The 12096-nt window shown below is 31.0% G+C and overlaps 2 protein-coding genes and 1 non-coding gene across 3 annotated transcripts in view; 1 reads left to right on the top strand and 2 right to left on the bottom strand.

Annotated features, from left to right (window-relative positions):
• Window positions 1-326: 326 nt before the first annotated feature.
• Window positions 327-631, bottom strand: LOC149512688 (signal recognition particle RNA). Its single transcript, XR_016332264.1, has one exon.
• A 1120-nt stretch (window positions 632-1751) lies between these two features.
• Window positions 1752-4002, top strand: LOC111307477 (putative pectinesterase/pectinesterase inhibitor 21). The gene is made up of 2 exons (XM_022905496.2): window positions 1752-2939; window positions 3036-4002. Exons 1-2 carry the CDS (start codon window positions 1937-1939, stop codon window positions 3734-3736), a joined length of 1704 nt encoding a protein of 567 aa, XP_022761231.1. The 5' UTR covers window positions 1752-1936; the 3' UTR covers window positions 3737-4002.
• Window positions 4003-11659: 7657 nt separating this feature from the next.
• Window positions 11660-12096, bottom strand: part of LOC111306878 (RING-H2 finger protein ATL2-like) — a 1462-nt gene continuing 1025 nt past the window's right edge. The window contains exon 1 of the mRNA XM_022904862.2: window positions 11660-12096. This exon is cut by the window's right edge and continues 1025 nt beyond it. Within this exon, the coding sequence (XP_022760597.1) occupies window positions 12067-12096 (30 nt within the window). The 3' untranslated portion in view covers window positions 11660-12066.

Here is a 12096-nt window from a genome sequence, read left to right as displayed (position 1 = left end):
GTCGCAATAAAAAAAGAAGTTTGCAAGTGTTCAAATTCGCATACAATAGACAAATTTGCATACCTCAGCCTGGAACACCATTCGTAATGTATGGAATAACTTATATGTTACTAGTAGATCTTTTCCATGTTGTCAATTGTGTATTTTCTTATATGTTACTAGTAGAATATTTATTATCATATATCTTTTTATTTATCAGATTAAATTCCACAGAAAATGTATGACATAACTTTCTTGTAAAAAAAATTTTTTTTTAAATTATCATATTAAATTCCACCGGAAATTATCTGCAATAATTTTCTCGAAAAAAAAAAGGAAAACTTCAAAAAGGTGATTGTCTAGTTGAGCTTAATCCACCAGGCAATTCGGGCCTCTGAAGCATCGACCCGTTATCCTTCCACTGTTGAGAGCGTGAGGTAATCGCTGCTCTGTGAAACCAGCCTCACGCTGTACCCTCCACTTTAGGAGCCGAGTGACTCAGGCCTTCGCCTACACCGCACGGCTCAACTCTCAACTTGGAACGGGCGAACCGAAGTAACAGCACCATAGGCCCAGCCTGGGTGGACCCAGTCACTATCCGATCACCTTACCGCCCCCACTCGGGTTACAAGCTAACGCTACTTAGCTCGGCGAGCGAGGCGTTCTCTTCATACTTCTATAAACAACACCAACAAAGGCAAAAAAAATCGATGTGGGATTTAATCAGTTTGGTACATGCTGTGGAGGCCAAAAAGGGCTCCTCAACCTAATTGGTTTCAATGACTTGGTTAATACAAATTGGGCTCGTTATATTCATCAGGTTGCCTACTACATCCTAATATTCATAGATTGTTGTTTTAGAGCTTTTGGTTTGGGGCTGAGAGGTCAAAACTAAAGCTGTTTCCTCATGGAGTGGATAGTATTTGGGCAGCATTTCTTAAGGCCTAGACAAAATTCCTTAGATCTGTTGAACATAATTTTCAAAAAGAAAAGTTATCTTTGTATTCGCATTATTATTCTTATGAAAAAAAGGAAAGGAAGGATTCGAAAACCGGATTCTATTTTTCCGAACACAATTAAATCATGCATAAATCATTGAACCAAATATTTGATATATTATTTTCTTAATAATTATTAGTCCTTTGATCTCATGGCAAACAAATAATTTTTCCTATGGAATTTCTTCTGCCTCATTAGTTTCAACCCCCCTTAATAATTCAAATAGATAATTAAAAAAATTCATCAATCTATATATAAAATCATTATGCAAGTTACTATATATTATTTGCTCATATCCAAAAAATTCCACTGTCCATACAAACTAATTTACTCCATAAATATATATATATATATGGAAAAAGGCTTCAAACTTTGATTGCAGCTAAATATTCAAACGCCAGAACAAAATGACGTTAGAATGAAAGAAAATTTAAACACCAGCCTTTTTGTACTTTTTTCAAAATTATGATCCTAGATGATCGGAAAAAAATATTTTTATTGATATTCAACCCTTTGATTAGTCGAATCTGCTCGAATCAAACTTGATATATTGTACTTAAAAACAGGGCAGGTTTAGAAGGAAAGAAAATTTAAACACCATAACTTTGGAAAATGGGTTATATTTAGAAAACTTAAACAAACCCTCTCTTCTGTCGGGCTCTCTCCACCTTGCAAATTCTTGGCCAAAAATAACCATTTTTTTTAGTGGTTCATGTTGTTATGTTCCCTCCTCTCCTCCTTGTATAAATACCCCATTTGAGGAGAGCTTCTTCAAGCAAGAGCCCAAGGGGCAATATATCTAATAAAACAAAAGGAGCCCCAACAGCTCTATTTAGGGTTTTTATTTTTTTTTTCGTTTCTTTGTTTGTCAAAGGAAAAAGAGAAAAAAAATCAGAAAAAAAGAAACTTCGCTTACAAAAATATTTTATTATATTATTGGGAAAAAAGGTGTTGGAAAATGGCAAAAAACGTTGCAGTTATCAGTGTTTGTTCTGTGTTCCTGGTGGCCATGGTGGTGGCGGTCGCCGTTGGTGTTAACCGAAGCCGCAGTGGAAATCCTAATGGCGGCGGTGCTCCTCCTACTGGTGAGATATCTACTTCTACCAAGGCTATAAAATCCATTTGCCAACCCACTGATTACAAGGAATCATGTGAAAGAAGCCTCTCAAATGCTAACACCACTGATCCCAAGGAGCTTATAAGGGTTGGTTTCCAAGCTGCTATAAGCGAAATTGAGAAGGTAATCGCCAACTCATCCACCGTGAAAGAGGTAGCTAAGGACCCAATGGCTCGTCAGGCTCTTGAGAATTGCAATGAGCTCATGGACTATGCCATTGATGATCTTAAGAACTCTTTCAATCAACTGGGGGCATTTGACATGAGCAAACTCGATGAATACGTTGAAAACCTTAAGATTTGGCTCGGTGGTGCCATCACATACCAACAAACTTGCTTGGACGGATTCATGAACACAACCGGTGAAGCTGAAACAAGGATGAAGGAACTTTTGAACACTTCTCGGGAGCTTACCAGTAATAGTTTAGCTATGGTTTCTGAGATATCTACAATACTTAACAAGCTCAACATTCCAAACGTGGGCCAAATTGACACCACTGGCGCCGAACGCCGGCTCTTGTCTGAGGATGGATTCCCTTCATGGGTCAGCTCAGGGCAGCGCACTCTCCTTCAGCTCACTCCAGCTACCATTAAGCCTAATGTTATTGTTGCTAAAGATGGCAGTGGTAAATATTCCAGCATCAACGAGGCATTGAATGAAGTTCCTAAGAAGAATCCCACCACATTTGTTATTTACATTAAGGCTGGAGTTTACACCGAGCAAGTGATCGTCACCAAAAGCATGAACAATGTTATGTTCATTGGAGATGGCCCAACCAAGACCGTCATCACCGGTCGCTTGAACTATGTTGATGGAACTGGCACATTCAAGACTGCAACAGTTGGTTAGTACTATATAACTTAAATAATTACAATTTATTCAATGATTATTTCCCAGAAACTAAACAAGATATAAAGGGTTTGCTTTTGAATCTTTGCAGGTGTTGTCGGTGAAGGATTCATGGCCAAGGACATTGGATTCGAGAACACTGCTGGAGCCATCAAGCACCAAGCTGTTGCACTTCGTATCCAAAGTGATCGATCCATCTTCTACAACTGCCAGATGGATGGCTACCAAGACACCCTCTACGCCCACAGCCATCGCCAATACTACAGGGACTGTACCATCTCTGGAACCATTGATTTCATATTCGGTGATGCTGCTTCCGTCTTTCAAAACTGCAAAATCATCGTCAGGAAACCATTGGCAAATCAACAATGCATCGTCACAGCTCAAGGAAGGATCGAACGTCGTGAGGTTTCTGCCATTGTTCTCCATAACTGCACAATCTCTGGAGCCCCAGACTATATTCCAGTGAAGGATACGAACAAGGCATACCTTGGCCGCCCATGGAAGGAATTCTCCAGGACCATCGTCATGCAATCTCAGCTTGATGACATCATTGCCCCAGAGGGATGGTTGCCCTGGAACGGTAACTTCGCTCTTGACACTCTATGGTATGCTGAGTTTGGCAACAGGGGACCTGGTGCAGTTCAGACCAACAGGGTTAAATGGAACGGTATCCAGAAAATCGATGGAGCTCAAGCCCAACAATTCACAGTTGGCGAGTTCTTACGTGGTGGCGACTGGATCCCAAGCTCTGGGGTGCCCTTCACTTCTGGCATGATTCCTGGACTGTAGAGAATCAAAATATGAAGATGATGAACAGCTATATATATACTAGTAATTATTTTTACAATTTATACTAGAAAAATCTCCACATTGTATTGATTCTAATGCTCTCTAAAAAGTTTAGATTGAACCTTGAGCATTAAGAAGTAAATAAGTTGTCAAAGACAAAAAAAAAAAAAAGAACAGAAGTTCATTATCATTTGTTGTTTTCCAATATAGAGTGTTTTTTTTTTTTTTTTTTTTTTTGGGCAATTCGAGCTATAACTTTGAATTTCAATTCTCTTTTGTCAACATAAAGTGATAAAACTCCAATATAATTGGAAAATGCCTCTTCCAACTTAATTCTACATGATAACACAACAATTTATTTTACAAAGAAATAAATAAATAAATCATTAGAATTTTAGGTTTCATAAAATTCTAAAATTGGGCTTAAATAAAAAGGAAGACCATAATCACCAACGGTGTTAAAATTGGGCCAATTAGCCCCAATCTATAAAAACCTAGCCCAATGCTCTCTTTTAGCCATATCCACAGCCCACATGCCTTTGTTGCAAAAAACAGTGAACTTTGCTGAAGGTTCTGCCTTTAATTTCCAATTTACCCAAAAAAAAGAAACCTTTTTTTTTTTTTTTGTGAGCATTTTTAATTAATTTATACATTTTTCTTTATAGCTGCATTGCTGTTTCAGCTTTCATGGTTCAGTTCAAGTTTATGGCCGAAAAGTAGAGTATCTATGCAACTTGATTTTGCTTGATTTGGAGTTTCTTTCTCAAAAGAAGTTTCTTTTTTTTTTTTTTTCTTTTTAGTTCCAAATTCTTTGTTTTGCGTATTATTTCGACATTGTTATATTCCATTTCAGTAAGGATTGTTCCTGGAATGAAGCATTGTACTTAAAATGGTGCATGCACTTGAACATGCAACAGGATCAACCAGAAGGCGCATCGGTCCAGCCGGAACAAAGGTTTTCACATAAAGAATGACAAATTTTGGGGCTTAGATGATATCCCAGGTACCCTTTAACCACTGACCTCTTTTGGGTTGAAAACTTGAAATTATGTTGCTAGTATCAGCTAAAATGAGGTTTATATTTGCAGTGGAAGCAAATAATAGCTTAGATAGTTCAGCCAACAAGGAAACTTTGTTGAATCACTTTGTGAAGCCCCCTGCAAATTTAGTTGTTCTTGAAGGTGATTGCTTAGACACTTCATTATTTGTGCGTTAACAAGGTTACTATAAACATTTTGTCATACAGGAGAACAATCGAGATGTTAATCTAGCTAGACAGAAGTGGAGTTCATGGTGAGTCCGTTATTCGGCTGTAAACCCTTTCCATGTACAGCTCCTCAAGCATGACCAGAAAGGTGTTAAGAATATTGACTCAAATCTCATAAGAGATTTGTTTGAGATTTGTTAGAGATTTGTTTGGGATTTGTTAGATATTATTTGATGGACAAGAAGACTTGCAAAAAAAGAATTCCAAGAGAAAAAAGATTCTTAATAGGTAAGTTTGACTTGCAAGAGAAGAATTCTAAAAGGAAAAAGATTCTTAATGGGCAAGTTTGTATGGTTATAAATAGGTGAAGTCTCTACAGGGTTAGGTATGAGAAAAAAATGTAAGAGAGTTGTAGGGTTTTATGGGATAGACACCCCATAGGAGTATTGGGGCTCTACGTCTTATGGGTGTGTATGTTTGTTTGTGAGTGGACTAGAAGAGACTGAGATGGTCCACATAGGTATGATGTATGGGAGCATATGGGTATGTGTTTGGTTATGTTGAAAGGGTGCACAAGGGTTTAGGTTTGTGTTTGTTTGGGTTGAGAATACTCTATAGGACTAGAGGAGATTGAGAGTGTCTTATGAGTATTGATTGTTGAGTGAGGTTGATGATATGATGTATGTTTGTAATTCTCTACAACTAGTGAATCTTGTTTCTCATCCATGGATGTAGGTCAGTTGGATCGAACCACGTTAAATTGTTGTCTCTTGTGTGTTTGATTTATTGTTTGATTTTGCTTCCGCTGGTTTAATTGGATTGAAGGTTTTTAGCCCAACAAATGATATCAGAGCTGTGGTATTCCTCAACGAAAGGTAGAAACTCAACTTGGAATGCCCAAAAAGAGGTAAATCTCCCTTGAATAAGGAACCTACAAAAGGTGACACAAATAAATCTTCACCAGAGAAATATCTATCGGTTAATTCAGGTTCAGACTATGGATCAAAAACATTGTCATTGCCACCAAATTGCAAATTTTCTCTGAAGCTGGGAAAGTTTGACAGTGTAAGGTGCACTCCTGAAGGCAAGAGGGGACGAAGATCTCGATTCGTTGAACCTGTGGACTTACATTCTGCACTGTGACACAAGCATAGAAGTTAGGCCAGTCTTCTTATGATGCAGCAATTCAACACCTCAGCTAAACACCTCAGAAGACTTCACCATAGTTTTAGATTATTTGTCAATGCTAGCTATCAATTGTATCATTGATGTTACCTATCAACTCTTTTGATATGTAATGACATCAACCTGTTTCTTTCTATTACTAAAGATAGCAACAGAGAAGACCACTTTAGATTTCTTCCTACCACACTTTACAGTTTGAAATGGAAAGAAATCTTTGGCCACTGCTTTACAGTTTTCATTTAAGAACTTTTTGTTGATTTATTTTTACTGATGTAGTTTATGAAGAAATTGTTGATCTTTGAACTTGGAAGAATGGGTCATTTCATTTGGGATGAACCTTGATCGGGGTTCCAATTGGGCTGGGCTGGACTTCGGCCTTTTCCTCCTGTCTATAGTTGGAAATTAAACTTTGCGTAATTGCTATAAAGATTTAGATTAAATTTGTGAATTTTTTATTAAAAATAAAAAATTGATCTTTTTACATGGATTAAATGTGTAAATTTTTTTTAAAAAATTGATATATTTTTTAAATAGACATTTTAGTCAAAATTATTATAGAATGTTTAACATTGAATAAGTACTGATCAAATTTGAATTATAAATATTTTTTTAATAATTTTTTATATATTATTGATTTTCGGATTAAACTCTATTATTCCATAGGTTTATTTTTTTATTAAATTTTTTTAACCCATTTTTAAAAATAAACTTCATAAACTTAACCTAAAAATTTCATTTAAACTTTATCCTGCTTAATACTATTATTATGGAAATCTTTTGATCTAATAACAAAAACTTGCCTTGTCTTATTTTTCCAAAACATATTAACTAAAATTATTATATTATAACCAATCAATAATAATTTAAAATTATATAAAATTCATCAAACTATTATATAAATTTTAATTTTAATTTAATTACTTTATGTAATTATCTTAAAGAGGTATTAATAAATTTAAATTTTAAATTTTAACATCTATAACATTTTTTTAATCTCATATTACGAACTCTTCTATACTTAAAAAATTACAAGAAACTCAAATTTATAAGTAATATATTCTTATATAATTTTTTAATATAATTAAATAATTACGGGTAAAATGCTGCATGTAAGCTTAAAACTTAAAAGGTTCCATATGAACACTACGACAACAAATGTAAACTCTTTTAAATTGGTGTTTAGTTTTAGATATTTTGGAAATTGGTTTATAATCTATAAAGTCAGCAGACTACTCGGTGAAGTTTCTCATGTTTACATTCTAATTCTACATCCCAATAAGCCTCAATCATTTGACATAAAAAAGCAAGGAAATTTACCAAAAGGAAACAAACACGTATCCTTTTGAATAAAAAAATGCCTTTATAACCAAGAATTTCGTGGAAGAAAGGTCATGTTTTCCATCGTATTTTTACCTAATAATTTATATTTTTATATTATGTAAAATATTATATTTGTATTATATTTTTTATAAAAAAATATATATTATAATTTATGTGGACACAAAAATATAAAATATTTTTTTTATTTTATTAAAATTATTTATGATTTTTTTAAAATTTTAAATTATATTATTTTTATATTTTTTATTTATATCATTTTAATATCATATCATCATATCGTGTTTAAAATTATTAGATCTTCATATGATGTTTTGTGACCATTGAAATATTGCTATTTCAATCAACCAAGAAACCTAACATTCTTGCGAAGAAAAAAAATGAAGTAAACTACGAAAACCAGTTATATTCCTTTTGATAAAAACAAAAGAAATTAAAAGTTTGAAAACAAAAATTAAAGTTTAAATATTATAAAAATCATTATACTTTTTCAAATTTTATGGATAAACTTCCATCCTCTATTGTTTTTGTACTTAATTAAATCCATAAAATAATATTTTTATCTAATTAAAATTTTAAAAAATTTTTGATTTAATTAAATCCTTAATTTTCTAATAAATTTTAATGATTTTCATAAACAATAAGAGTTTAATTGGAATAAATAAAAGAGTTAAGATTTTAACAAAAATTTAATCTTGTTAGAATTACAAAATAACTGTGTTATTATAAATCTTAATAATTAAATTAAAAAAATTTTCATCTTCCTTATTAACTTGGTATCTTTCATCTTGTCAATGGCTTTTTTTCATTTTTTAATGGAAAATGAAAGGCTAATCCCACCTGAACCCCTTAAAATAAACCGGTTGATCCAACTCATGTCACAATCCTGGTTTTAGACTTTCGTTAAGGGAGATGGCGTGTTAATGGAGTTGGAAAATGACCCATACTTGAATCTAGCTTGGTCTTGTTCACCATATATTCTAAAAACCCTAAACCCAATAAGTTGATTGTGTTGACATTAAGAAATCAAAGTCTAAAAAAATTGGAGAAAGAAAAATTGTAATCGTTGAAAATCGAAATTTAATTTTGTTGGAATTCAGTTTTTAATAAAAATCAATGAATCATTTGAGTGAAGCTTTGAATTTATAATTATATATTTTTATAAAATAGATAGTATTTTTATTATTTCATAAAGTTAATCTTATTTTGATTTTACATGAATGTTATGTTAAATTTTAATTTTCATTAATTATAAATTTATTTTTTTGAATTATCTTAATTTAAAAAATTAAATAAGTCAAACCATATTATACAAGTTAACACGAAATAATTAAATGAGTTAAGTCTTAAGCCGTCCCTTGTTCAAAGCTGAATTTCAAGAAAACCCTTTGTTCTTTTTATTATATGTATAAATTTATGTTTGATGGATGAGTCCATTGGATTCTGATTGATTTTGAAGAGACCAAATTTGTAAGAATTTTGTGTGGAAAGTAGAAACCGCGTTGATGAACAGAAGCAAAAGCAGCAAATGACACAGCAAAAAACTACGAAAAAAACATGCAACTATACAGGTCAAAAACAAAAGACTTGGAGTGGTGGAGGGGTTGAGCTTTGGCTTTACTTTTTTTAACCATGGCAGACAAAGGCAGTGGGGAACTGGGAGGGGACATGTCGGTCTACAAATTTGTAATATAACACGGTGCAAAAATATATAAATAAAACATATAAATATAATACGATTTAAAATTTTAAAAATATATAAATAAATTTAATAAAATTAAAAAATTATATTTTATATTTTTATTTTAATATAAATTATAATACGAATACGATATGAATATAATATTTTACATGATATAATAACATAAATTATCAATCATATTTTTTTAATTTTTTTTATTATATAAAAATCAATTTCACTTAATTATTATTTTTTAAAAATTATTATTTAATCTCTCTTTCATGATTTTATGCTTTCTTCTTTATAGTAGATTCTGAGAGGTGAAGGAGAGGCTTCTGCCTTTCTTTATAATGCCACACAAGAAACAAACCAATACAAACCGCTCAAAATATTTCTTTATTAAAATTTAACTTTTGAAGAAACCCTAACTGTATCATTTTTAATGTAAAAGACTGCGTTCACTTATAATATATAAAAATTTATATGATAGATTTATTAATTTTATCAACGAAAAAAATATTTAATGGAAATTTTTTTCTAATTTTTTTTTATTTTTCAATTTTGAAGGTATTTTTTTCACTCGAATCCGCTCAATGGCTGCTTGCAATAATGTTGCATATTAAAGAGATGGTAGCTTTTACCAAAGATAACTTCACCTAGAAGGAAGCTGAGAGGAAACCAAAACCAGAAGACCACAAACAAAAAGGAGGTTTGGTTAGGTTGGGACAAATGGAGACAGCTTTAGCTGCGCCACCATGAACCGATAACCAATTGTATTACAGGTCAGACCAGAAGTATATATAAATAATAAGAGTGTAAAACAGGTTTCATATTCGAATTTTAAAACACATAATTCTTTTTTTTTTCTTGAGATTTTTTATGTCCAATAACTACATTAGGCTCTAATTAATTCGGAATAGTTAGATCAAACTTCATAAAAGAATAAATTATTCATAAAATTCGAAATTAAAATTTTTAATCATTCGAACCAAACAGACGTTGTTATAATTCATCTTTTTATTTTCATATTATAGTCTCTTTTATATATTAAAATGCTTTTGATTGAGACGAAGCTCCAATCCATTGCATTTTCAACAGCTGCCCATGAATGATTGACTATCAACAAAATCTATCCAACCAGCTTAGGATTCTGTCTATTCTTTAAAGCTTAGCGTTTAGGTCTACGTTATTGCAATTGGAAATGCTCGATTTGAAAAAAAAAAATACATTTAAAAAGTATTATAAAAAATTATGATTTAAGATTTTTTAATTTTTAATATTATTGTAAAAAATTAAAATATTTAAAAATATATATAATGTTGGAAAGGAAAAAAAATAAATTATTTTTATCAAAAATAAATAATCAAATGGATACTTAATAATTTTATTTTTAAACCATAAATTTCAAATTATAATTATACCTCTTAATTAATTTTTACGGTTGATTCATTTTTAATAATAAAAAAATACTAATGTATTTAACATTATATTTACGTTTAAATTCCGCGGTTTAAAATTCAAACCTAATTCTAAATTAGGTTAGGCAAAAACAAATTCATGTTACTTTAAAAACAAGGAAATTTTGGAAAAATTTCAAAGACATTAATTGTGATAAATGTGGATGCTTTGACTGTCTACCGTTTAAACTCGACTACAAACTGGAGCCGAGATCACATACATTTGACTTCGAAAACGTGATTTTTCCTCTGTTAGCAAGAGTTATCCCTATTAGCATTAAAAAATTCAAAGATTTTAATATTAGCTAGATTTTATTTTAGGCATATAAATGTCAAATATTAATAAGAACTCAAATTTTAATTTAATTTAATTAATTATATAATTATTTTTAAAAATAATATTTAATAAATACTAAATTCAATATCTCTCTTTTGTTTTCGAAAAAGATTTTCAAAAATTGTGTAGAGACGTTAATTGGTATTATTAGTAGAGTTGACGAAATTGATCTGACTTTAGCCCGATTTAAACAAATTTAAACCCAACTTAATTTAGTTTGATAAAAAACTAATAATCCAAATTCATTTAATTTGAATTCAAAATATTTAAATTAGAATAATTTTAAATAATTTTAAATTAATTAATTTAAAAATTAAAATTCGAAATAATTAAAACCAAAAATAATCTTTCTCGAGACTATCTAAATTTTCTTGTTACACAACAATCATTTTATTCAAAATAACTCGTTTTAAATTCGACTTGATTGATTATAAAATTTACCTCTCATATTTATTATTAACATGGTCTTTATCTATACAAAATTTATAAACATCCATTAACGAATTTCTGTTTTTATTTTATACCAACACTAACAATCTAATTTGCTATCGTAAAACATATTATAATAATTCATTCATTTTTAGCGTAAAAAATTTTATATTATGAAAATAACTAAGACAATCATACACAAATTGATGCGACAACAATAAACATTATATCATTTATAATTATTGCAATATAATTAATCAATCAAAATTTAATAAAAAATTTTATAAGGTCAATTGAACTCTTATATAATTTTTATTATAATTAATTAATTATAAAATTAAAATATAAATAATTGTAAGTGAAATACGTTCAATAACAATACCTTAAACTATGGTTTTTTTTTTCCCTGGGAGGGATCCATCCATTGAATCTACATTAAAACAAGGAGTTTTAACCGAAGGAAAAGAAAAGAAGAAATTAATTTAATGAGACAAATCTTTACACAAAACAAAAGATTTTACGAACAAATGTATCCACTCATCAACGTCCCAGAATCCGCCACGTGCACATTCACTTCATTCAAACAACCTCGAGGCTCGTGGATTCTGGCCGGTCCCGAATGAATGTCTTCTCACATCGATAAGGCAAATCAGCAACGTGGCTAATAATTGCTAACTGAGTCATACCCTGCCCGAGTCAACCCTGAGTTTGCCGAGTCTCGTTCCC

The sequence above is a fragment of the Durio zibethinus genome, chromosome 22, assembly GCF_047325235.1.
Source record: "Durio zibethinus cultivar Kanyao isolate XHJ-2024 chromosome 22, ASM4732523v1, whole genome shotgun sequence".
Classification (NCBI taxonomy): Eukaryota; Viridiplantae; Streptophyta; class Magnoliopsida; order Malvales; family Malvaceae; genus Durio; species Durio zibethinus.
This window is presented reverse-complemented; position numbering and strand designations above follow the sequence as displayed.